The 27,887-nt window shown below is 38.0% G+C and overlaps 1 protein-coding gene across 1 annotated transcript in view; it reads right to left on the reverse strand.

Annotated features, from left to right (window-relative positions):
• Itga8 (integrin subunit alpha 8) overlaps positions 1–27,887 on the reverse strand; it is a 162,292-nt gene that overhangs the window by 108,488 nt on the left and 25,917 nt on the right. Inside the window, exons 3-11 of the mRNA XM_069990426.1 lie at positions 27,013–27,113; positions 25,424–25,547; positions 22,235–22,296; positions 21,142–21,187; positions 17,583–17,708; positions 16,501–16,545; positions 10,103–10,146; positions 8,594–8,650; positions 5,584–5,636 (exon numbers count right to left, since the gene is read on the reverse strand). Coding sequence (XP_069846527.1) covers positions 5,584–5,636; positions 8,594–8,650; positions 10,103–10,146; positions 16,501–16,545; positions 17,583–17,708; positions 21,142–21,187; positions 22,235–22,296; positions 25,424–25,547; positions 27,013–27,113 — 658 coding nt within the window. The remainder of the gene's footprint in view (positions 1–5,583; positions 5,637–8,593; positions 8,651–10,102; positions 10,147–16,500; positions 16,546–17,582; positions 17,709–21,141; positions 21,188–22,234; positions 22,297–25,423; positions 25,548–27,012; positions 27,114–27,887) is intronic.

The following is a 27,887-nucleotide window of genomic DNA, read 5'->3' on the forward strand; positions in this document are numbered from 1 at the left end:
TTCAGGTGTGTGTGTGTGTGTGTGTGTGTGTGTGTGTGTGTGTGTGTGTGTGTGTGTGTGTGTGCATGCACATGCAAATGTTCATGTCTGTGGGGGGGAAATGTCTAGTATATGCCTTTTCATGAACCATAAGTAAAAGACAAAAGTTAGAAAGTCTCTTTAGTAGACTGAGTGCCACTAAGTTATTTTAAAATTGATCAACTCCTTTTCTAAATAATCCCAATTCAGGCTTCAAGTTTTAAAATACTTATTAGTAAAGATAGTTTTCATTAATGTTCTAATAAATAGTTGCAAATGGTAGGTTGGCTGCTATCCTAAAACAATGTAAGTGTATGTAGCATATGTATAGAGATTTCAACATGTATTTAATATATTTTAATCTAAAATTTTAACAAAAATAACAATGATGGAGAAATAATAGTAATGTGGTTTCACTAAAATTCACTTTCTTTACTTGGGCTCTGTTGGTGGTGGTATTGCATAAAAGTATGTCCACATTAATGTCATTTTATTTGAAATAGCAAATGGTTAAGAACAGATTTCATTAAACCTCTGTGCAGAATTCTTTCTCCTCTCTCTCTCTTTCTTTCTCTCTTTCTCTTTCTTTTCTTTTTGGTGCTGGTTCTGGGGCTTGAACTCAGGGCCTGGGTGCTGTCCCTGACCTTTGGTACTGAAAGCTAGTGCTCTACTACTACAGCCACAGCTCCATCTCTGGTTTTGGGTGGTTTATTGGAGATAAGAGTTTCATGACTTTCCTGCCTGAGCTGGCTTTGAACCATGATCCTCAGATGTTAGCCTCCCCATTAGTTAGGATTACAGAGGTGAACCACTGGTGCCTGGCTTATCTTCTTTCTATATCTAAATCCACTCTGAAAATCTAGCACATTGCAAGGCTCAATAGCTGAGTGCATCCTTTACATGGCATTTGACACAGAACATTACATGCATTTCCTTCAGAAGCAAAGCATAGATGTAGTAATAGAGTGTACAAGGATCTACCATTGAGGAGTCTGACTTCATGTTGTCTCTACCCAAGTGGTTTTAGAGGTTGATGTCAACTTTGGCTCTTTTTTTTCTCCCACAGCAGTACATTTTGTATGCTAATGCCTGCATTTGGTAACAAGTTTGTGAAATAAATTCCTCACAAAGTTTACATACACAGAGTTTGTACCACTGGCTACCTTAAGATAATTAAACAGAAATTACTTTTGCCAATTTGCTTATCGGTACTTTTCAAAATCATCATGGGTTGTCAATATCATCAGCCACCTAGTGTGGACATACCTGTTTGGTCTAAATCTGTTAAGTTTATAATAGTGGGAGCTTTTCTTCTTAATAATATTGAAAGGGATGACATTGATCAGGACGCATTACATTCATATACTGCTTCATTGAATAGCAACTCCTTTGTACAATGACTGAAAGATAATAATTTTTTTTTTTTTTTTTTTTAGAGCCGGGCACCGGTGGCTCACGCCTGTAATCCTAGCTACTGAGGAGATTAAGATCTTAGGATGGCAATTAAAAGCCAGCCTGGACAGGAAAAGCTGTGAAACTCTTTTTTTTTTAATTTAATTTTATTTTATTTGTGAACATACTGTACAGAGGGGTTACAATTACATGGGCAGGATAATGCGTACATTTCTTACCAAGCATTGCAGCCTCCTCCTTTGTTTACCCTTCACATCCCTTCCCAGCCTCCCCCCTCCCCCCCAATCCCAATCCTTCTCCTTCCCCCCCTCCCCCCCCCCCACACTGACGTTGTAAAAAAGCTGTGAAACTCTTATCTCCAATAAACCACCAGAAAACCAGAAGTGGTGCTGTGGCTCAAGTGGTAGAGCACTAGCCTTGAGCTGAAGAGCTGAGGGACAGAGTTCGGGCTGAGAGTACAATCCCCATAACTAACTAATTTTTTTTTTAAATGTTGAAGTTTGGTAGCCCACAGCTCTAAGCTTAGCACACGGGAGGCTGAGACAAGAGGTTTGGGACAGTGAGTTCTAGCCTTTTGTTATTATTATTATTAGTTGCTGTTGTACAAAACAGCTGCCATTTAACAAAGCAGTTTGTGAACACAATGCATCTTGATCAATGTCACCCCTTTCTACATTCTCCCCATCCCACCCAACCCATTGAGTTCAACTCTTAAAATACACACAAGCGTGCACGTGCGTGTGTGCGCGCGCGCACGCACACACACACACACACACACACACACACACACACACACACACACACCCGGGGCGGGGGGGATTTCCTATCAGTTTATGAATTTGGTCACTTCTTGATGATACTTTCTTTTCTCTCCTTTTTCCCCTGCTTGGTTAGCAAAGGGAAAGTCTGCTTTGGTGGTCTCATAAGTGTGTATGCATGCATGTGTATGGGGGGGATAAGTCTTCTTTTCTTCCCTCTCCCATCTTCCCTTTTCCCCCACCCTCTCCTCCTTCCCTCTTTCTCCTCTTCCTCTTCCTCCTCCCTCTCCATACAGGGGTTTGAATTCAGGGCCTCAAGCTTATTTGGCAAATGCTTTACCGGCAGATCAACATTCCCATCCTTCTTCTTTTTTCTTTTTTTTAAAATTTTGCTTGAATTTATTTTTCCAATAGGGTTAACTACCCCCAAAATGTCTCTTACTGTGATTTTCTTTCTTTTTTGGGGGGGGTCCAGTCGTGGGGCCTGAACTCTGGGCCTACGCGCTGTCCCTCAGCTCTTCAGCTCAAGGCTAGCGCTCTACCACTTGAGCCACAGTGCCACTTCCGGCTTTTTTCTTTTTGCTTATGTGGTGCTAAGGAATCGAACCCAGGGCCTCAGGCATGCAAGGCAAGCACGCTACCACTGAGCCACCTTCCCAGCCCCTCTTATTGTGATTTTCCTACATCAACTTCCTGAATGATTATGATTATAGCTGTGAGCAACCAGGCAAATCAGAGCTCTTCATGACCAACCACCCAGCCAAGTGATTCTTTTAGCCCCGTCTATATCTATTTATCTGCTGCCTTTACAATCATTTCTGTAGTCAATTTAAATGACTTCTAGAATATATTCATTTTAGAATAGAATCTTGAATTATATTGTATCTAAACAATTAAAGACATCAAACTGAACTATAAGCACACACTCTACCTTTAGGAATAGTGCTATTAAGTGCAAGGACCTACTTCTTAAATACAGTCTGAAAAATTAAGAAAACAGTACAGGGCCTAATGAGAAAAAAGTGTAGAGAATGAGTTTTAGGATCATTATAAAAGAATAAATTTATCTCTTAAAAATTCCTGTGTGTGTTATTACCATGTTGTTTTGATCAGCAGAAAACCAATGAAATCTTTTTCTAAAAACAAAACAAAGCAAAAACAGCAAAGCTTTTCTCCCTTTTACATGGCAAGACTATGTCCTATAAATATTGTCATGAAACCTTGCTTCCGTCTAAATTGAGGATCCTTCTGGGAAGTAGAAAGTGGCCTTGAGGGCATGTTATGAAAGCTGGAAAATCTTGCAAGGATTGTCAGTGGGCTTGGCTCCCGGATGGGACCATGTGGACCAAAGCTGGCCCTCTGAGATCCTGCCAGGCACTCAAGAGAGAGGGCCTGTGTGTATAGATGGTTGTCTAAGACACAAACGTCTATACACATCTGTAAGGATTTTTTGTTGTTGTGGTTGGTCATAGGAGTTGAACTCTATAGGTTTTTTATTGTTCCTATAGGATATGCTCGTTAAATCTGAATGTCATGCTATGTTTTGACTTTGAGTCCTAAATTACTGCACGGCATTGATAGCAATTACAGATGATCCAAGTTGGTCATCTTGACTGGCTGGCCCTTATGGTGACTTTCTTTTCACAGCTCAGATGATTGGTGGTTAAGGCAATTTAATTTTAAGTTAACTGCTTGCAGGATGTGATTCATGCTCAAGCAGATGTGTGAAATATACCCGAAGTGCAGCTATGTTTGTTTCCTCCACTGCTTCTTCACTGATCCAAGCTGCTGATGTGGTAGATCCATCTGGGGAAACCAATGCTTCAACAGCCCACTTCTTCCCTTGGAATCTTCCATGGCTCACAAAGTGTTGTATCTTCCTGGAAAGACTCCTCCTAGCCCACTTGTATAGCCATTTGGAGTCAATGCCACGAGTTCTATACCTTCTTAGAATAGCCATACATTCCTCTTCATACCCCGTTGTAGTTTTCTAGAACATTCCAGAAGCTTCCACCTCCAAGAATTTGCCTATTTTGCTCTATGACCAAGACATTCCTCTCCCATGGAAATTCCTGGCTTCTTCCCTCACCTCCTTTAGGTCTCTTCTCTTCTGGAATCCTATCATTGAGGCTGCCCTTTACCATGTAGTCAATTTAAAATGCATCCCTTACCATTCTCACTCTGTGCCTTCTGCTTTTCGTTTTCACTTTAACTCATAGATTTCAGTTTAAAGAGCAGTTTTCTATGCAAAACTAATTTGAGTAGGAAGTACAGTTGTTCTCATGTTAATCTACCCTTCTCAGAAAACTCACGGGGGTAGTACATTTGTGACAATCAATGTCTATATTCATACCTCATTATCAAAGTACATAGCTTATGTGGTGGACAGAAAGGTCTGTCTACCACCTATCTGAAATGCTTGGTGCACCCTGGAATATATTAAGAATTATTCAGATACTTGCTTTCTATAGAAATATGAGCTCAACAAGAATAGATGTGGGGTCACTCACCATCGTAGTGTGTGGAGCACCAAGAACAATGCCTTCATATGGTGGGGGTTCTAGTAGTATTGGTCATATGGATAATCAGTAAATCTCAAAGTTAAGACTTTTTCCATCCTTCCCTTCATCCGTCCTCCTTTCCTTCCTTGTTTTTGGACAAGGTCTCAGTGTGGATTGTATTAGGTTGGCCTTTAAATTGTGATCATCCAGCCTCAGCTTCCCAGGTGCTGGGATTGCAGGTATGTACCACCATTCATGGCTGAGATTGTATTATTTAATGATTTGTTCATTTATCAGGCACATTGAGTGAAACAAAAGAATGTTTAATAACAATTTTTGAATTCATGACTTATGTAAAACCACATTTCAGCTGTGTTGTTTGGTCCAAGTTCAACTGTAATTTACTAGTGTAAACTGAAAAATAACATTATTATTCCATCCCTCTGCATGGATTTTACTCAGATGTTGGTTAAAGCAATGTTAGAAGGAAAAGAAATCTCCTTATGATTTATGTGCAAATGTTTTATGACTATATCATATGTTAGGGGAAATTTCTAGAAGCAGAGAAAGATTAATGAAGCAAGGCCTCAATGGTGATGGATCTCAACTGGCTAATGATGATTCATTTCATGGTGTTAAATTTAAAAAACTAAATAAAATAGTCCTCTTTTGAAAGTGGCAGATGTGGAAAATCTCAGTGAAGACATAAAATAGGATGACAGAATTTTTTATTAGATGTATCCTCTTGTTCTAAACCAAAAAAAAAGTTGAAACAAGAGGGCTTCTATCTTGTTGAGGAAGTATGGAAGGATGTACTTTGTGAAAAAGAAATATAACATCTTTGTGGATGAACATAATGTACATTAAGCGTGCAGATGTTCTTATAAACTTACCCATCATTGTTAACGTCAGATACCACAACAGTATATCCAAAATAAGATGCCATCTGCAAAAGAAAACCATAGGGTAATATATTTTGTCTAGAAGTCATTTTTATAGTCACTCTTAAACATTCTGGAGAGATGAATCTGATTGTGGCTACATTTTTGCATTTAAATTCATAAACTCTTGAACATGGTCTGGGTCTTTGAATCATTTAGTCTAACCCCTGACTCAATGAATAATTTTTCCCCTAATAACCCTGACATCTGCTTGGATATTTTTTGGCTATGCTCAACAATCAGCCCATTCAGTCTGTGGATGTTACTGTTTGAATGTTCTTTGCTACATGTGAACCTCCCATAACTTCTTGTATTTAGACCCATCTAATTCTGCCATCTTGAATCCACAGAATACACCATTCAACTGCATATGAGGTCTCCTGGGAAAACATTTGTAGATGGTTCACCATACAGATCCCTATCCTCAGAGATATCATGAGACGCAGGATTTACATTTATCCCCTACTTTGGGTTCTACCTTGTTGAAACTTTAAAAACATTTTTAACTTTGGGAGACTTGTTGAGCTCACAGTTAATGAAACCTCCCAAATCTTTTCTGTAAGCAGTATAGCATAGTCACCTTACATTTTTGTCTCTGAATTTTTTTGTTTTGAATATGTATTTTCAGCATTTTTAATATTTTCAGATTTGACTTATCAATTCTGCTTAAAAATCATTTAATGAACATACAGTCCTCAAGAAAGTATACTTCACGGAGGGAGATTTTAGTACATTTTGTTCTTCTCTCTGCAATATCAGAGCATTGTGTTAATGTAGATGCCAGGTGCCAAACGCTCTTTGCTGAGTGAGTAAACACTAGAGTTGGACCTGCTGTGCAAGCGATCCCTTCTTTCATCTCTTTTCTTTGTTGCAAACACAGATGGTGAAATTCTTACTCCATGATGGTACTGTGTGGCTTTCACCCTGGGAAATTTTGCCATCTACACATTAAGTTCTAAGGCTAGGTAGTATTGAGGACAAGAAGTTATAGGAGCACTCAATTTAATATTGTTGAAAATAATTCCAATGATAAAAAGATACAAGAAAGAGATCTGGCCATAGCAATCTTGCTACATTTTTTTTCTTTTATTGATTTCTTTTATCACATAAGCATATTAACTGCACACATTAATGGAGCTGTTATATTGTCATGTATGCATACTGCATGTACTGGTTAGACCTCCCTCTAAAGGGTATTGTTCAAAGTTTACAAACTCTCCATCTTCAATCATCTCATTTCTCCATACCATCCATGCAAGTATCATAAAAGACATAAAACATGTGTTAAAAATCTCATGATAACAGGTTGTCTGAATCCCCCAAAGCATTCATTTAAAAAACTCAATTAATCGTGTTGACATGACTCCCTTAGATGGTAAGACCATGTTCCATGATTAAAGAAGTGTAGCAAATCTCAGCAAGTCAAAATACCCAGACAAACAGCGACCTCAGATGCATCATATTTCTGCACAGGAGCAGTAAGGTCCTGTTTTTCTGGACCCCAGCTCATGACAGTGGCTAAGAAGAAACGTCTATTCTCTAGAAGGAAGAGACCAGGACAATGGTGTGTAGGAATCCCACGTAAGACTGAGGCTCATGGGAGGGATTTAGTTACATTGAAGAAGGGACACAGAAGCCAGGCCCACTCTGGCCAGTTGCATGAATCCTGGAAGAAGCCAGGGTTATCTTACAGAAAGGAAGTACCAAGAACTGACCACCAGGCACTGAAAAACACCTACCATAGGACAAGTCTTGTCTCCCATCCCAGCCTTTTGCGTTTGAGGAACATAATGTGTGCTGTGAAGTCCTACTCAGTGCTAGCAATGAGAAAGATTATGCAAATTCTGCATACAACTGCAATCTAACCTGTTCTTTCAGATTCTTTCCTTCTTAGCACACATGGAGAAGCTAGGAAGCACCGTGTGTGTTTCCTGATGTTTCGGTCTTTTCCTCCAATTTCCTGGGTTCTTAGTGATGGGTGTGATTTATTCCCTTCAATGCAATGTGTGTGCATATGCTTGCACATATGCTTACACACACACACACACACACACACACACACACACACATACACACTACTCTGCCAGCAAGAGCATGTGTCCTCCATGTTACTCTCTAGATGGCATTACAGAAACTAATCATCATCCCAGCTATTTCCCACCATGCAAAGCTACTTTTCCCAAGGCTGCCACTTATCATGAGCAATTATGTAGTCACTTTATCAAGACCTGGGTCTGTTCTACCCATGATCTCATTAACTCTCATTTTTAAGTGCATCATAGAGTGACCAAGAGATTTTTACAAACAAGAACATGGAATTCTCCCTTGGCAACCTGGAGGAAGGGGTTTCCTTAGTGGGCCTATCTCCTTGAAAGACAGAAGCTGGATACAGGCTGCTAAGATCAAAGTTTATACTTCAGACTGAATGTAGCTAAAACAACAAAACAAAACAAAAAACCTCTTGAAACGAGGGAGTTACTGATGAAGGCTCCTGGAAGATGCCTGCATCTTTTATTCTTAGCATCTACTTCTTGCTTGTTGGCTTGCTTATAGCTACTGTGGCCTGCGTTGTGCTACTCAGATATGCCAAGTTGCTTCTGATTGAGTCTTCCTAGGGGCTTTTAATGGCTTTGCATTAGAGATGCTGTGACCATACCAGGTAAAAGCTTTGCCATCTACTCCCTTTAACACCCACACAACAATGTTATATAATTAAAATATTTTTTCTTTACTCTCTGATCATTGTCTGAAATTATCTTGAGAACTGCACAACTTCATCTACAATTGCTTGAGAGCTGGGATACTGCCCAAGGCCCTGTTTTGTTTCCACATTCCATACAACAATTTCTACCACAGAGTAGCTTCTTATTAAATATCTGAGTGAATGAATAAATACCATGTTCATTAAAATACACTATTAAAACAGAGTGACATTTATCATTTTATATGAAAATATCTTTACCTGTTCACCAGTAAAATTCTGAATAAAGGTCATATCTGTTGAGTTAATGATTGAGACCTGAAATTACAGAAATTAGATAAGCATATAGTTAGATATACAATGGGTGTTTTTTTAAAAAAATTGCAACTTAAATCATTTAACATTTTTTGTGAAGATATAAAACATAAGTAAGCCCAAGAGAATGATCTAAACCAAAATTAAACTTTCTGTTTATGAGTGTCTAGGATATTTTTAGACATAACTTTCAGCGCATATATTTTGTAGGGAAGTAATAGTTGAATTCAATCACATTGAGAGCAACTGCCTTAATTATTGGTTAGCTTAAGATTTTTTTTGTCTAAAACTGCTTTGGTGCTTATAAGATTGGTATTTAGAGTTCTTTTCAATAAGTATAGAAGTTTAAGGTACTAACCATATAGCAAGAATTGTTTTAGAAATATTTGAATATTATAATTATAGATTATATTTATATAATTATATTATATAAATTATATGATATAATTATTATCTATAATTATATAATTATAGATTATAATTATATTACATATAAATAATATATATATCATAAAGACTATCATTTTGGTTATTTATGGCAACTAGTTGTAATGGGTTTAAAGAGTGTCCAGCACAAATTCTATGTTTATGTGGAAACACAGAATAAGATTGTATTAGGATATAGTATCTTTGTAGATGAAATTAGCTAAGGATCTTGAGATGTGATCATCTTAGGCAGGCCCCAAGTCCTATGACTTATATTCTGATAAAAAGAGGAGAGAATACATATAGATACAGAGAGGATAAGGTGAAGATGTCAGAGGTTGGAATGATGTTGCTACAAGCCAAGAAAAGAGTCACCAGAAGCTGGAAGAGGCAAGGAACTGCGTCTAGATGCTTTGGAGGGAGCATGCACATACTCTTAACCTTTACTTCATATTAGTGGCCTCTGGGAACTAGGAGAGAATACACCTCCATTGCATTAAGGCACAGTGTTCGTTGAAAATTATTATGGTAGTCTTAGCAAACCAAGACATTAGCAAAATAACACTGATGTTATTATTTCTACCATACCAGACATAGTAAAGTGTCAATGATGATAACAATGGCAGCCTCCATAATAATCCTACCTTTTACATGTAGATCAGCTGTGGTATAGACCAGCTCTATGGTATGAGATCAATGTAGTCACTCAGAGCCCTAAATTAGATAGAGCCTAATGATTTTATTCTCCATTGTTACTGTCTTAATAATTTTTAATAAATGTTAATACTAATTTAATAATTATACACCCCACATTTTAACTTTAAACTAGGCCCTACAATCCATGCAGCTAATGGAATACATGGATCTGGGCAAATCTCACCTTTCCTTCCTGCATTGTAAGGGAATCCCCCAGTAAGTGGGGGAAATTCATGATTAAAGGAAAATTAAAAAGCCCTTAAAAATGGTATGGGAGAAAACATTTCTTTGTACCAGCAAGAAAGCATTCTAGTGCTGTCTCTCAGTACTCACATATCCAAAATTCTGTGCTCCTCTGGGAACTCCAGCAACCAATTCTGAGGATAAAAATAGTCATTTTAGAAGGGGAATAACACTCATATTTTGAGCTATGCCACAAATAGATGGTAAAGACTAGATCTCTTAAATGTGTAGCCATTGAGTGGAGGGTTAGAAGTTGGAATTGAGGGCTTTTTACACTTACATTTTCATTTGATTTTGTTGCAAACAATAGAAAATAGGAACCAAGGTTTTACTCTGAAACATCTCAATTTATAAAGCAGCCTGAGCACAATTCCGCCTCTAGAACATCAGCTTGGCTTTTCAGGTGTGTGTGCAATTTATATGCTAAGCCTCTCATACTGTCGCTAGCCTTCAACATGGGACCATACTTGATACAGGCATAGAAATAAAGTTCTTGTCACCTAAACATGCTAAAACAATGTTGGTCACCCAAAGAAAGGCCACATGTCATGGCGTATCAGAAGTGGGCCTTCTACAACTGTTGGCAGCAACTTAGGGGCAATTTGGAAGCCAAGATTTTCCCAAGAAGAAAGTTTCAGTGGCAGTGGAGACGTTGTGAGGAAGGGTCAGAATATTCCCTTGGGCAGGGTACTGGCTTTAGATTCAGAAAGCAGTGGTTCTTGTCTCAGGTCTGCCATACAACTGGGATAAATGACTGAATCTAGTTTCTTCCAATCATTTGCAATATATGGGAGTTGGAACAGCTGAGTTTTCAAGAGTATTTCTAGCTGGGTGCCAGTGCCTCATGCCTGTAATCCTAGCTACCCAGGAGGTTGAGATCTGAGGATCATAGTTTAAAGCCAATCCTGGCAGACCAATTTGTGAGACTCATTTTCAATGAACAATATGAGTTGGAATGAGTGAAAGTAAAGAATTATGTGATCTGACTTCTGTTCTAGAGAAGCATTTTCATGATGGAGTTAGGGTAGACTACAGAAAGATAAGAAGGATAGCAGGAAGATTAGGAAGATCCGTTAAGAAGTTACTACAGTCATAAAGGTGACAGATGATGGAAGCTACTTCAGTGTTAAAGGTGAGAGGTGATGAAAGTTTGGATTGGAGTAGAAGCTATGGACCAGGTAAGAAATAGTCTAAACAGAGGTATTTTGAGGGTTTAGAGAGCAGGATTTGCTTATGGATTGGACATGGGACATATAATAAAGGCCACATGCCAAGGCTGACTTCCAAGCTTTTTGGCTTGGGAAATCTGGAGGATGACAATGGTATTGGGTCCCAACTGGGAGAATGACAATAGAGGACACCACACCTCTCAGTAGGGGAAGGTCAGATATCCAGTTACTGGCTCACTGAATTTGGAGTAGCTACTCAAGTAAAGTTGTTGAGTAGAGTTGGAATTCACTCTACGATGGGATGAGATGACCATGATGGAACTCAAACAGCAAGAACCAGTCAATGGATTTCATCCGGAGAAACTTCAAGCATGAATGAAATGAAAGAGCTGCCAAGGTTAAAGAAGCTAAGTGGAGAAATGAGGAGGGGTGAGTCATTCTGTTAGTCACGGAAGATGTGCAACATGGAGACATGCGAATTGCTTAACAGGAGTTGCTGGAGTAGAAATAAGACCAACAGAGGGGATTAAGAGGAGGGCTCTAAGGAACTGTTGGCCAGAGAATGCAGGTGGAGAAGACTGTAGCTCTTTCAAAGCAGAGAAATACAGATGGGAAATGGAGGGTTGGGGAATAAGAGAATTTTTTTCTTTATGTGGGAGAGATAACAACAGGAAGCCAGTAATCCTAGCTACTCAGGAGGCTGAGACCTAAGGACCATGGTTTGAAGCCAGCCCAGGTAGGAAAGTCCATGAGACTCTTATTTCTAATTAAGCACCAAAAAGCATGAAGTGTAGCTGTGGCTCAAGTGGTAGAGTGCTAACTTTGAGGGGAAAAGAAACCAACAACAAAACCCCAAAACAACCAAAAAACCCTCAGGGACAGCACCTAGGCCTTGAGTCCAAGCCCCAGGACCGGCATTAAAAAAAAAAAAAGCAGAAGAAGAAGAAAGAAAGAAAAAACAGTGTGCTAGTGGGAATAATGGAGGAGAAAGAGGGAGAAATAGATAACTGTGAAATCGAAAAGCAAGCATTGCTGGAGTCTAATGGTTCTAAAGGAAATGGGATTTAAAAGTGCAAAGAGGAAGGTCAGCCTAGGACAGAATGTGGATCATTTATCTACCAAGAGGCAGGATAAAGCATGCTCTTGAAGAATAATACGAAGTCCAGCTAAATAAAGCCATCTGGATTGAGTCCCTAGCCACAAAAGTTTTCAGAATGGGTCATACACTGCCGAGTTTTCAATAACCTTTTGGGAGACATGAATTAAATCTTCCTGACACTGGAAATAAATCAAAATTACAGTTTAGTTGGTTGATTTTAGGGTCATTCTTGTCAGGCAGAATGATCTGGGGGGATTATGCTACAAGATGCAGGGAAAACACTATGTCTCCTGTCCCACAAACATTCAGAATTTAAAAACTAATCTGCTATCACACAAAGCAACCTTGGAGTTTTCAGTCTCTTATGACCACATCAGGGAGGAGCTGTTAAAGATATTCATAATCACTTATAAATGATGGGACTACTTTAATTGCTCAGGGTCTATGTCAAATTAGAACTGTCACTCAACTATAGAAATTTTCAGTCAGAAAAGAAAGTAGGCTTTTCTTAGATCCATTCCAGCAAGTCATGGTCATTCAGAAATTTCTTAATATCAACAATATGTTTAGGGAAAACAAATGGGTTCTTGACTTGGAAATTCATTACTTGGCTGTCCAATCCACTAATGAGAAGCAGAAAGAAGATTAGCATTTATTGAAGGTCTTTTATTTACTAAATTATGTTCCATGTTCAGCTATTTCCCTTAGCCTCTAAACGGAGGCATTGATATTTATTGTGATGCACAGGTAAACTGGGCTTAGATTTAGTCACTGTAGAGCTCATAGTTGGTAGGCAGTTAGTTAGTCTCATTATATCTTTCTTCTGCATCCATTCTGAGATTGGTCAGGGCCAGCTCACCATGTGCAATTCCAAATTAAGAATAAAGGCACATAAGCCTTTTAAAGTAACAAATGCACTTAAATCTGGAAGAAAGTTAGGAATCTTCCCAGCAGAATAGAATCAATACATAGAAACATTGAGTGTAATTATTAAAGGTTCAAGTCCAGTAAAGTCCTTTTGTGAACCAAGTACAGAGGTGCAAAGACTCTAAAGTAACAACTCTACAAGTTAAAGGCAGTAATTCTTTTTCATAGAGTTCTTACTCCTTCTTGTCTAATTATTTGTGAACATAGGAAGCCTTCAATTCCTCATGGACTAATGAACTGATTGTAATGTCCTTGATGGTGCTTTTATTTTAGGTATCTCCAAGTCACATAAAAAGGTGGAAGTGTTGTCTGAGTGTTTCTGATAGCTATTGTTAAGTTTCTGTTGTTTCTAATTATCCTAACCTAGCATGTGCTACTGTAGATTACTACTAATCTCCATGGATCCATACTCAGTGCAGTTTAGAAAGAAAATAATTGGGCACAGTTTATCATTTCCTTTGCTGAGTTGTTCCATAAGAAATTAGAAGAGTAGACTTTTTGGGTGAAACTACTGGTTTTTTCAATTCTGTGTTTGATGGTCCCTCAATCCTAGGATTTTTCCTATAGTTAATGCTAAGATTATATAGCATGCATTGCTAATACAGTCTTATGATTATATAACACCAGCTCATTTATTCCTGAAAAAAGTAATATGAGATAGATATACTGTGGCCATCATTCCTGTTTTAGGAATGAAGAAATAGAAATTCCAAGATGCTAGATAACCTGGGAAAGTCTCAGAACTAAGAAATTCAGAGTGTAAATGCCAGAAGTTGGTCTCCAGATTCTATTCCTATAGTGACTCCAATATCTAGCCTTTCAATAGCTTGAAGAAAAATTAATAGAAAGAGATGCTCTTTAAGAGCTAGCTTGTATTTAAAAGAAAATAAACATTGTTTTAAAAACTCACATTTTCAACTTCTACCAAACTGCAAAAACTTTATAAATTTTTGCTTGGAAGACCTTATCAAGACAAAACTCTTAAAAGATCTGGAAAGACTCCTAGAGGTGACCAGGTAACATTTATATTTTATTATTTATGAAATAGATAAAACACTTACTAAAATGTAGTCAATGTTCATAGGAAACAAGATGGAAAATGCCATTTATTGATTGATGATGAGTTGAATCAATAAATATTATTAGGTAAATAGAAGTTACCACTTACTACCTTGGGTAAGATAGGTATTTTTTTGTTCATTTTCTCATGTGATATTCAGAATAATATTTTGAGTGAGGTAGTATTAATAGTAAAAGGTAATTACTACTAAATCATTAGTATTTTATGTATGATTATTCTTTAATGCTGAATAATTAATAGTTAAATAAAAGCAAATGAAAATCATGGAGGGTCTTATATCCTAAGTAATATAGCAGCAGTGAAGTTAGAAGTTGAAATTATGTGGATCTTGACTCCAATGGTTTAGAATGCCATAAGAATCCATTGGGAGCAAAACAGAATCTAGTCTGTGAGGGAGAAAAATAGGAAGTGTTTATACATGTTAAGGAGACAGATATGAGCATAAAAGTACCACATAAAACACATTCTTCACTACCCTCATCCGGCCAGTGATCTGCCAGTGTGATTTCTCTTCCTCTCATTGTTCTTCTACTCCTTTCTCTCTTTTTTTGTGCTTTCTAGATCACAAGCACAATTGTATTATATTTACTCCTCTGCTTCAATATTTCATGGCTTCTGTCTTGCATGTTGCATAAATTCAATTCCTTTCCATGGCCTGTAAAACCCAGTGCATCTGGGTCCTGCTCCTCTTATCAGTATCAAATTAGATAGATTTCCTGGACCATTCTACTCTTTTACACACCTTATCAGATAAAAGCTGGGTACTTTGTCTGGACCTTCCCTCATCCTTCAAATGTCACCCTCACATTCCTTTGTCATAGTACTTTACAGAGTTTTGAAGTATTATTTTGTGTTCAGTATTTAATGTCTCTCAGACCTAGTAGATTGTAAATTTTGAGATTAAGCATCATTTGTGCATGCTCCACCCTTAACAAAGAGCCTGGCTCATAGTCGGTGTGCAAAAATGTTTGACAAGTAGATGAATGGCAAGTGCCTTTGGAAAGTAAGAAGTGACGGGGTGTAACAGTTTATAGAAGGATCCCTCCCCCACAGTATAACCCCTGCTTTCACTATATTTGATGTCAGTATAATTTGTGGAGGAGATGGGGAAGAACAAGTCGTTTAAGGATACAGGTGGACCCGTTGCAACTATGAGAAGCACAAGTTGTCATGTCAAAAACGAATTTTACAACTTTGGTGCGGGGGGGGGGGGTGAGGGGGGATTGAGTAGGGGGGTGGGGGGAGGCTGGGAAGGGATGTGAAGGGTAAACAAAGGAGGAGGCTGCAATGCTTGGTAAGAAACGTACTCATTATCTTGCCTATGTAATTGTAACCCCTCTGTACGGTATGTTCACAAAAAAACAAAAATTAGAATTTAAAAAAAAATAAAAATAAACAGTTTATAGAAGGATGTTAAAGTTTATTTTAGGAGATGATGGCATTTGAAATTGGCTTATAAATTCTGGGCTGGAAAGACCATGACACTCTGATCTCCAATTAACCAGCACAAAGAAGAAGTTGACATGTGGCTCAAGTAGTAGAGTCTTGCTAGCCTTCAGCAAATAAAAGCTCAGGGACAGTATTCAGACCCTAAGTTCAAGTCCCAAGACTGGTGCATGCACTCATGCACACACACACACACACACACACACACACACACACACACACACACACACACACACACACACACACACACAAAGAGGGATTTCAAATGTTCAAATCAGATCTGTTTCTAGGAACACAATTATTGTCTAAGTCTATATACTTTTCATTCATAACACAGGACTACTGCTCTAATATTTTACTTAACTAGATAATTACTGATTCTTCATAGTCAATGAGGTTTAAAATGCACCAAAATATATTATTTTTAAGAATACTATCATTTATATTCTATTTCTGTACATTTTTCTTATTTTTCTTAAGAATACTATATTCCCATTCTATTTCTATCCATTTTCTAGAATGAGAAGGGCAATTTTATGACATTCTACTTTTCCTTATGCTATTTAAAAATTATTTTTGCATTTTATGGGTGGAGATTTTATTAATCTCTCTCCACATATCTTTACACTGTATTTCAAACAATCTGATCCCTTCATCACACTCCCTGCCTCCCATTCCCTTCCCTGAAAACATCACCAATAGGTTTCTTTGTTTCATTTTCATATCTCTATGCATTTTTAAATGACATAAGTTCAATTTCTTTTACCTTGTTGAGAGTCCCCAGTAAATTCCCCAGCAGCAACTGAGTATCCTATTGTAAGGTTAAGAAAAAAAAATAGACAAACCATGACTTAATAAATGAGTTTTTCCTAGAGAAAAATACTGCAATGGTATAGTTTTATTAAGAAATCTCTACACATATTATAAAAATTAGAGACTGTAAAGTAAAATTTACCACACTGATATGCACACTTTAGTGCTAAATACTAAAGCCCAATAGACCTTAATACTGATCCTAAGTGGGTAGTGGGGAAAAAGTCAGATTCTGAAGTCAATTTTCAGAACATGAACACCATTAGCTGTAAATGGCAAATGATGCTTCTTAGCTTATTATTGTTGTTGTTGTTAAGTAGTTGGATAAAGGAGTTATAGTTTCATTAGTCAGGTTATGAGTTCAATGCTTCTTGGAGAGTGTCACCCCTTCCTTCATTCTCCATTTGGAATGTCTCTTGCTGATGTTCTAGTAAGAAGTCAGGATTATAATCATGTTGCTCTCCACATAATATTGATAATAGTCCTGCCAATTAATACCAAGTGTCTACTGCCAGTATAGTATTTTTATTTTTATTTTTGTTGGTCGTGGGGCTTGAACTCTGGGCCTGGGCGCTGTCCCTCAGCTCTTCAGCTCAAGGCCAGCACTCTACCACTTGAATTACAGCGCCATTTCTGGTTTTCTGGTGGTTTATTGGAGATAAGAGTTTCATGGACTTTCCTGCCTGGGCTGGCTTTGTACTGTGATCCTCAGATCTCAGCCTCCTGAGTAGCTAGGATTACAGGCGTGAGCCACCAGTGCCGGCTGCCAGTATAGTAGTTTATGTGTAAGTGCAAGTTACTGAGCCTACAAAGAACAGTTCAAAAACAAGCCAACAGAAAAGAGCTGCTCTGTGTTTGTAAGCTACACATCGTGATTGAAAACCACTTGTATTACAAAGAAAACAAAAACCCAACAGTCACTAGAAAAGAAAATTTAAGGTGCTAAATAGTATAAGTTAAATGAGGAATAGCATTTGCAGGCGCATTTAACCTGTCTTTTGAGAAACCACAAATATCTTGAACAATGGCTCTCACCAAGGTAAGTATCATCATAAGAAGCAGGAGCCACTTCTGTCTGCTTTTCTCCAGCAAGTTTTCTTAGAATATCTTTGAATGAATAGTTTGCAATGATATCTGCAACACTGGCAGTGATTACCTGACCTGTGTGGAAACAAAATACATTAACTGAATAAATGCAAGAGGTCGGCCCTCCTCCAGCAAATATAGAACCCCACACGCTGCTCTGGAAGTTACATGGATTTGCTTAAAGTACTAAAGTACTGCTCATCAGTAGAACTGCAAGACAAGTTGGTTAAGGCTGAGTAGAATTTCCCATTCAGACAGGAGACCAGAATTGGTTTGTTGTTGTTGTTGTTGGTGGTGGTGGTGGCTTTAGCTGGGGAGGGGGGGCGGGAGGAGTTGTCCCTCAGCATTTCAGCTCAAGGCAAGCACTCTACCACTTGAGCCACAGCACCACTTCTGGCTTTCTGGTAGTTAATTGAAGATAAGAGTCTCACGGACTTTTCTGCCCAGGCTGGCTTTGAACTGTGATCCTCAGATCTCAGCCTCCTGAGTAGCTAGGATTACAGGTGTGAGTCACCAGTGACTGGCTAGTGATACAGTGTTTTATATGTGTTTCTGCTGCTTTCAGCAGGCATAGCTCCTACACCTTCAAAGATCAGAGCAGAGGTAATTCAAAATCATCATCAGAGTGAAAATCTGATCAGTGTAGAGATTATTTGTAGGTAAATAATCACAGTAAAGATAATTTGTAGGTAAAATTTATGTGATTTTTTTTCTAGAACATTTAATTAGGAGGAAACTCAGATTATCTACCCAATTATGAGTCCTTATCAATGAGAAAAACTAGAACTAAAAATTTTATGTTTTTTTTAAAATTCTCAAGTAGCTTTTATTGTCATTTTTAAAGTTGTTGTTATAAAAATGACATACAGAAGAGTTACAGTTACATAATTCAGATAAAGAGTGCAAGAGCAAAGAAAAAAGCCTCTTGTTTCTGTTTCCTAGAATTCATTTTGATAAATATTGTCTTACATTTTCATGAATTCTTTTTTTTTTTTTTTTGATTCTGGTCATGGGGCCTGAACTCTGGGCCTGGGTGCTGTCCCTCAGCTCTTCAGCTCAAGGCTAGCACTCTACCACTTGAGCCACAGCACCACTTCCGGCTTTTTTTCTGCTTATGTGGTGCTGAGGAATCGAACCCAGGGCCTCAAGCATGCAAGGTAAGCACTCTACCACTGAGCCACCTTCCCAGCCCTATTTTCATGAATTCTTTAAGTGGGTCACAATATTTTACTAATAAGATGTCGGCATTACCAAGAGTGACTTCTTTGGTCTTCTGATAAAATATTTTGAATTCTCAAAATACATCTAAATCACTTTACTCAGTAAAGACTAAACAAGATTATTTAACTTACAATCTCTGGGCCATTTACTTTTTATCCTAAATTACATAGAGAGAGTATACAATTATGATTGTAGGTAAAAGCTAGATTGAATATTCAGAATATTAACAATAACAAAAAAGGAATCCATGGCTTCCCACAGTGGTATAAGACCTATAGCTAATCTTTACCAAATAAAGTCACTCTCCAAGTCTTGAGGTGTGATTACATTAGGCTAGACAAATATCTTAAAAGATAGTAGTTCTCTCCATACAGTTTCTATGCATTCTCATAATTATTGTGGACATTTAAGGTAAAAATGTGATCTCATGTTGTTTTGGAAAGAACTGGAGAAATACTTTCAAAGCTAATATGTAACACCAATTTTATAACCAAATTTTTCTTTGGGAATTCACACATAGTTCCCACAGTCTTTGTGTTTGAAATCCAAAAACAATAATAATACACCCATTAAACCAGACCATAAATAGTTCCCCATGACTGGCATTGAAATGGCTGTTCTGATATTAAGACAATGGTATTTACACATTTGTGGGAAATGTTGGTAAGATTTGCCAATTTTCTCTGGATTTAGCTCTCATATACACAGTGTCTTTGCTTGTTGCTTTTAGCTGAGTCTGAACACAGCACAATCCTCAGCCTGTATGAAGTTTTAAATTACATTTAGCAGTCAAATGTTTGCAGATGCCTTGACACGGCTAATTCTCAGCAAATCATTTGAATCAGACATTTTTTTCTTCCTTTCCTTTTTTTTTGTGCTGGTACAAGGCTTGAACTCAAGATTAGTTGAAGATAGGAGTAGCCACTTCCGGTTTTCTGGTGGTAATTGGAGTTAAGAGTCTCACAGACTTTCCTGCCCAGGCTGGCTTTGAACTGAGATCCTTAGATCTCAGCCTCCTGAGTAGTTAGAATTACAGGCATGAGCTACTGGCTCCCAACTGGAGGTTAAAAATTTATATAGCTAAAGTGTCTCTGTGGAAACACTTAGATAGCCCGACACTTCCATACTCAATGCAATCAAGATCAGACTCACCAACTTTTCTCTCCAACCCACTCCGAACATATTTTCTTCCTGTTATCTCTGTCTTATTGAGTGGCACTCTGTTGCACAAGTTGGAGACATAAGCTTGACATACTCCCTCCCCGACCCCCGCAATGTTTATCCAGCCACACTGCGGCTATTTATTTTGCCTCCACAGTCTCTCACACTTTTTTGCCTGCTTTTCGATCACCACTTGGAGAAGGTAATGTCTTTACCCAAAACATCTAGCTAATTGACCTTAGAAGCAGAAAAGTAGTTGACAATCTCAAAACAACCTTATAACTAGCTTGCTGATGATTTACTTTTGTTGACTTTCCATGTTTTAGCCAGAGCAATCTTTTATAAAATTGTTATTATAAAGGTGATGTTCAGAGGGGTTACGGTTACAATAGTCAGGTAAAGAGTACATTTCTGTTTGAACAATGTCACCCCTTCTTTCATTCTCTCCCAGTCTTTCCCTCCCATGCCCATCCACAAATTGTATAGCTCATTTCCCACATAATGTCTATTGAATACCACCATTTGTTCACCTTTTGTCCCTCCATTTCTGTGCCCCACTTACCTCCCACAGACAGATAAATGAACAAATAAGACACAAAGGAAAGAAAAGAAAAACATCAACAAAGACAAAACCTTTTGTTCAGAGTGATCTTGAACTCAGGGCCTAGGTGGGTCTCTGAGTTTTTATGCTCAAGGCTAGTGCTCTACCACTTGAGCCACAACTCTACATTTGGCTTTTTTTAGTGTTTAATTGTAGATAAGAATCCCATGGGGGCTGGGAAGGTGGCTCAGCGGTAGAGCACTTGCCTTGCATGCATGAGGCCCTGGGTTCGATTCCTCAGCACCTCATAAGCAAAAAGAAAAAAGCCAGAAGTGGTGCTGTGGCTCAAGTGGTAGAGCGCTAGCCTTGAGCTGAAGAGCTGAGGGACAGTGCCCAGGCCCAGAGTTCAGGCCCCACAACCGGATCCCCCCCCCCAAAAATAAAAAGAATCCCATGGATTTTCCTGCCCAGATGAGCTTTCAACCACAACCCACAGATCTCAGCCTCCTGAGTAGCTAGGATTACAGGTGTGAGCTACTGGCACCTGGCTCAGACATGCTTTTCATCTCTGCTAACAGAACGTACCTTGCCAGTAAAAGCTTCCAGGCCCTCCTACTACAAGGTCTCCATTCTGCAAAACAGAAATGGCAGCAAGAACAAGTGAAAAAGAAACTTTAAACTGTGATGTTATTGCTAGTAAGCATTGCTCTAACAATTTGTTATGCCATATTGCTCAAAAGCATTTTTATTTTCAAAGAGGTCCTAATATCAGACAATTCACATCGGGTCATGTTCTTTCCTTTTTTTTTTGTTTCAATTATCTAGTGTGTTATCACGTTGTATGATTTTACTTTGGTAGGCAAGTTGAACTCTCCCCCCTTGAGAATAGATAAGTTCAGCTTTTTGGCAATGACGCTGGTAATCAAAATGTCTACATGTTTAATGATGTACAATTTAGCAGGCATGGTCTTTTGAAAAAGGTTTGTGATTTTAAAAAAAGGAAATTTTGTTCTAATTTATTTTCAAGGTCATAATTGTGCCTATTATGTTTCCTACATACATCTTTGCAGGAGAGAAAGCACACCAGGACATTTAAACATTTTTTTTAAACCTACTTATAGCCTTCTTTCTGTACTCCCTAAATCTGTAACTTGCAGGGGAAAAATTAAAATAAAAAATCAATGATAGAAATATGGCAACTAGACAGTAGAACAGAACAGACTTTGAAATTTGTTCACACTATTTCCAAAACCATACAGTCACCATCCTTTATATTTGCACTAGGTGTCTGTTTTTAATTTTGTCAAAAGGTAGTGAATTTTAATATCAGGAGTATTAAATGAAACCATTTGATTACAGGTAAGAGATAAAACAATGGATAGTTTCTTGTGATCTTTTCAGAAACTGATTTCCATGAGTTTTTTTGTTTACAAATAATTTCTCCATGAGGTGAGAAGACTATAGATTTCAATCATATATTTATTATGGAGTTGCATGTGTATTATGTAATATAAATGGGAAAAAAATCAAACAGAAAACATAAAGGAGTTGCCAGATGTGACTAGATATGTATGTACATAAAGTCTCTGATGGTTGCTATTGTTGAAGGGCTTGAGGAATGAAGATATGCAAATAACAGCAGCAACAACAAAAAGTCACATTAAATATTAAAAGTCACCTTATAAAAATCCAGACTAAATCCTGCTTGGCAGTAGCCTTGGCCTTCAGGATCCACATTGCCTGGAATAATCAAAACATTCAGATGTAACAATGTCATTCTTTTGAAAGTGTATTTTAATAGCCAGTTCAGAATATTCTGTTGTTTTCTCTATATGATTCCTAAATTTAAAATGATCAAGACATACTTGGTATTTATTTAAAAACTTAATTCCAGGGAATTAAAAAACATACTTCTGTCTCTATTTTTAGTCCAAGTAGCAATGTCACTCTACAGTAATATCAACAGAAATAATTTTTTTAAGGTTGTGTGTTTAAGGGGGGGTGGGGTGTTGCTCCTGTGACTTGAACTCAGGGTTTGGGCATTGCTGTTCATGAGGTTTTTTTGCTCAAGGCTAGCATTCTGCCAATTGAACCCCAGCTCGACTTCCTGATTTTTGGTGGTTAATCAGAGATAAGAGTTTCTTGGGGTTTCCTGGCTGGTCTGGCTTTGAACCATGATATTCAGATCTCAGCCTCCTGAGTAATGAGGATTATAGGAAAGAGCTACTAGTGCCCATGTATTTTTTTAAGCTTATTGTATTGGTTTGTTGAGCACAAACTAGTATATGTTTAGGGAAAACATCAAAGAGCAAGAATTTATATTGGGCTTTACAATTTATTCATTCAAAGAGGTAAAATCTCCATCTTCTGACTGGATTCCAAATTCTCCACTGGGGCTCGGTGCCATCATACCTGCAATCCTCGCTACTCAGGAGGCTGAGATCTGAGGATCGCGGTTCAAAGCCGGCCTAGGAAACCAAAAGTGGAGCTGTGGCTCAAAGCGTACAGTGCTAGCCTTGAGCAAAAGAGCTCAAGAACAGTGTCCAGTACTGAGTCCAAGCCCCAGAACTGGCACGCAAGTACATGTGTGTGCGCGTGCACGTGAGCTCGTGCACGCGCGCACACACACACACACAAACTGTCCCTTTGACAGTTGCCTCTCTTCTTGGCCACCAATTCTATGATTTCTAGCAGATGGTAGCTTGAGACAGACCATCTGTAGGCAAGGTTTCCAATGGAGGCAAGACAAACATTTCTATTTTTATTCTTTCTAACAAGAACTTCATTTTAAATTATGCTATTAAGATATATTATGCAAAGTGGAAAATTACATTTCTGATTATAAGGACTCTCCCAGGGACTTTGCAATGCTAATGTTCACAACAGATAAAACTATCTGTCGTGGCTTATATATTTTTATCCTATCTAATGTAATTCATTAACTGACTATCCAATAATATCTGACCATGTACTGCTGTGAACTATACACAGGCAAACATCAGGATTCCAAGGGTACTGTTATCAATATTCTTAGGGAATTAAGACTACAAACTTGAATGGTGGAAGGGGTGACACTGATCAAGATGCATTGTACACGTAAATTGACATCTTGAATTGAAACCCCCTTGTACAACTAAAGATAGTCAAATAAATAAATGACATGATTACAAATTTACTATTTATAACATATGATGAAAGAGTTTCTATCATTTCTGAAGTGTTTAAAGGATAGCCCAAATCTGGTTAAGTAGTTAAGTGATATTCTTAGACAGAAAAATGATAATAATTTTTCTCTTATCAAGGCTGTGACTGGACGGAAACTGAAGGGAGAGGGTGGGACAGGAAATCGATATCCTCACAGGAAACATTTATAGGCTAGGCTGGGCCTGTTGCAGATGTTTTTAAATGGATCTGTGCCTTCCAGTTTTCCTAGAACATATCTTCCTCTCTCTGTCTCCTCCCCTCCCCTCTCCTCCCCTCCCCTCCCCTCTCCTCTCTTTTCTTCAGAACTTAGTTGATTTTATTTAGCTCTGCCATCATCAATTCTTTCCAGATGCTCCCTTCATTTTGTAAAATTACCTTTCTATCCCATTCAGTCCATGTTAACAAAGTTCATTCCTTCTTTTACAACTACACATTATGCTTTCTGGTTATGAATTTTGTAAGGTTTGCCTAAAAAGCTGAAGTGTACAACTTCAAAGTTTTTTTATAAGTTCAGGGATGAAAACAGTTTTACACATCCAAAAATATATGTGAATAGGTAATATACTGCTATATGAACATGAGTGTATTACACTGAGTATATTTAATAAGTGTATAATCCTTCTTAAAATCCCTCCAAAAATCAATTCTTTTTACACTTAATATTGTGCATTATTCAGAGGAAAGAAATATAACCATTCTTTGAAATTGTTTCCCTTTAAAGCAGGAAACAAAATATTAAGGGAAAATACTCCGTAAAAATCGTTAGAAAGAAAAAAAACAACTTGGCCAGGCGCCGGTGGCTCAAACCTGTAATACTAGCTACTGAGGAGGCTGAGAACTATGGATAGCAGTTCAAAGCCAGCCCGGGCAGAAATGTCTGTGAGACTCTTATCTCCAGTTAACCACTAGAAAACCAGAAGTGGTGCTGTGTCTCAAGCGGTAGAGCGCTCGCCTTGAGCTGAAGAGAGCAAGGACAGCGCACAGGCCCAGAGTGCAAGCCCCACGACCGACAAAAAAAAAACAACTTGAAATATTTATTTGGAGGAGCAATTTTAATAGGTGCTAAGTTATTTCTCCCTCAAAGCCATTCCTTTTTTCCCCGTGTTGAATTCTAACTTATGAGAACTGAAGGAATCTTTCTTCCTGCTGTTTCAGAATGTTTCTATACTTTATAATTATGTCTCAGAGTAAAATTGGGAACCCAGAGTTGTACACTGTTCATTCACTACCATTTGTTGACTTTCAAAGTAGAACTGACGAGTGTGTGAAATATCCTCCTCACCTGAATTATGAATGAGTTTCAAAGCCAAAGGCATACCATTAATATAAATGAGCAAGTTGGTTCCCATATTGCTCACAGTATCTGTGGAGTGGGTTTAGGCTGTAGCATTAACATAAGCGGGAAGGCCTTAAATTCTCTTTTGAAAATAATCTCACTGATGTCCTTGTTCTGTGAAATCAACCATATGCTCACGAACAAGCTGGCTTTGTGTTAATGAACTGTGATTTCTTAGTCAGGACAGGAAGTCTGGGAAGTCTGCTCTTTGGATGATGTGAAGAGAAAGGAGTGAAGGATGGACCCCCTCTTTTGACAAACTATAGCTTGCTGTTATTGGAAAGCTCTGGAGCTAAATTTCTGCTTCAAGGAAGAAAAGTAACTTACTGTTTCTACAAGGCGAGTACTCTGCATATGCGCTGAAATTCTGAATTGCTACGTAGCAAGTGCCAACTGGGTCCCTTTCTGGTGTTGGTTTCAGAGTTCTCCAGTGATACAAAGGAGCACAGGCCTATGAGACATAAAAGGCAGTAAACAGGTATTTGGCATAGTGTTCTAGTACAGTAGCTTGATTCAAGTGATTGTTAATGCACCTAAATTTATGACAAATTAGGTTCAGTTGTTAGGAAAATGTATTGGCCCCAGTACCTCTGTAGTCAAAGCCCATCAAACTTCCAAAAGCAATGTTTAACTTTAATACACAGTGGAATTAACAAAAATTAAACATATACAAAGGATAGAGTTCTTCCCTCTAGAATTTTAAGTAAAAAGAAAATAACTTCCTGAAATCAAGGGACTTATATTTCATTTTCATTTCTTTTTTTTTTTTACTCCCCAAATTGGACTTACATAAAAGCAAATGGCAGTTCAAATAGCAAATGAAGTAAGGTGAGGTCTTACAATGAGAACTAGTCCTTTCTCTAGCTGTTGCTTTCAAAAGCACATTTTCAAATTGGAGGATGTAGGTTCCTCTACTTTACCACTAAAGTTTTCATTGTTGGCCTGGTAATTAAGGGATGGCTTCATTTTCAGTAATGGAAATGACTTTTTCATGATTTTTGTTGTTGGCAAAACTGAAGGTAAAGGAGCCTCTTACAGCCATTTTAGAAGGGCTGAGGCAGGACATTTCAAAGGCACATGTTAATGACTACCAATGTGTTCAAGTCTTTGATGGTGGATATGATATGTCTTTGTGCTAAGAAATCCTTCTGAAGACTCTAAGTAGCTCAGGCAGCTTTTCTAAGGAAGGTAAGTTACCTGGGTCATTCTACAACTACATCCTCAATTCTAAAAGGTCAATAAAACAAACAAAAACCTGCAGTGGTAGAAAGGTTTTAATACAGAATGGTAAAGTAGATAGGGGTGAATCTCATACATTGGAGCTTCTTTTGGAATTGATTGAGCTGGCAAGAACACTTCACATAGAGCTTTGCCTGTAAAATTTGCTTAATAAATGTGTGTCGAATTAAATTCAGCACATGCATGCTGGATAAATGTTAAAACATAATTTTACAAGCATTAACAAAATCAAAGAATCAAGCAGTTAGTAGTTTAAAAAAATCATTATTATTAAAGAAACTTTCCCATTTATTCTAAGCAAGATGTGATACCACCGTAGATTTAAACATTCCTGTAATACTAATACCATTTTTCTGCTTAAATTTTAAGCAACTCTTTAAATCAGTTTTACGCAATGAACTCTGCATCTCCTTACTATGTAATTTTTATTTTCCCATCTTTCTTAGTCACTTCTGAAATATTTGAAAATATCAAACTGATTTTTCCTGATCAACAATTTTATTTCCTACAGCTTTCACCATGTAAAATGTTTCAATTTTAAGCACCTAATTCCTTCAAAATGTCAACAAGTCTAATACTTTCCTATCTAAAGGGAGTTTTCTAGGCATGAGCATTAGAACATGTCAGTGTACCCAGTAACCTCCCAGGAGTCCCACAGCCATGGGTCTCAGACTCACCACGACTTTCCCTTTGTGAGCTTTCACTGTTGCTCCAAACCATTGATTGGACTTAAACTCTATGGGTTCTTTGGTTCCATTCACTTTGATCTTTCTATTGTCTGAAAAGGAGGATACAAATGATTAGTTGTCTGTAAAAATTGTCAGCTAACTAAAACAGTCATAAATCTGTAAATTTAAAAAAAAAACAAAAAACTAGGATATATACCTCTGTTGTGGATTCAGCTTTGTTGAATCCCGTATACATAATTTACCATATTACACAGTGTAATTCCTGAGTAAGGCAAGATCAAAGTATAGTGAAACAAAACACCAGGAAGCAGGTGGGTTCCAGTGGCTCACGCCTGTAAACCTAGCTACTCAGGATGCTGAGATCTGAGGATTGTGGTTCAAAGCCAGCCTGGGAAGGAAAGTCTGTGAGACTCTAATCTCCAATTCACCACCAGAAAACTGGAATGCGGAGTGGCACTGTGGTTCAGAGTGGTAGTGCTAGCCTTGAACAAAACTGCTCAGAGACAGTTCCCAGGCCATGAGTTCAAGCTCCATAACTGACAAAAAAAGAAAAAGAAAAACCTAATACCAGGAAGCAGGTACTTGAAAGGAGAGGGGTAGACAAATGAAGAGGAGAAGAGGGAGAGTACAGTCAAGAATCAACTGTATGTCCTACAAAATAAAAGTGGAGGAAGAGGTGGGTAGTGAAGGGACAGGTGAGAAAGTTGGGGTGACATTGATCAAGATACATTGCATTTACAAACTGCTTTATTAAATGGCAACTCCTTTGTACAACTACTTAAAGATAATAAAAACACCAATTCTAAAGCCTGGCGATGGTGGCTCACGTCTGTAATCCTAGCTACTCAGGAGGCTGAGATCTG

The sequence above is a fragment of the Dipodomys merriami genome, unplaced genomic scaffold, assembly GCF_024711535.1.
Source record: "Dipodomys merriami isolate MVZ:Mamm:240054 unplaced genomic scaffold, mDipMer1.0.p SCAF_4, whole genome shotgun sequence".
Classification (NCBI taxonomy): domain Eukaryota; kingdom Metazoa; phylum Chordata; class Mammalia; order Rodentia; family Heteromyidae; genus Dipodomys; species Dipodomys merriami.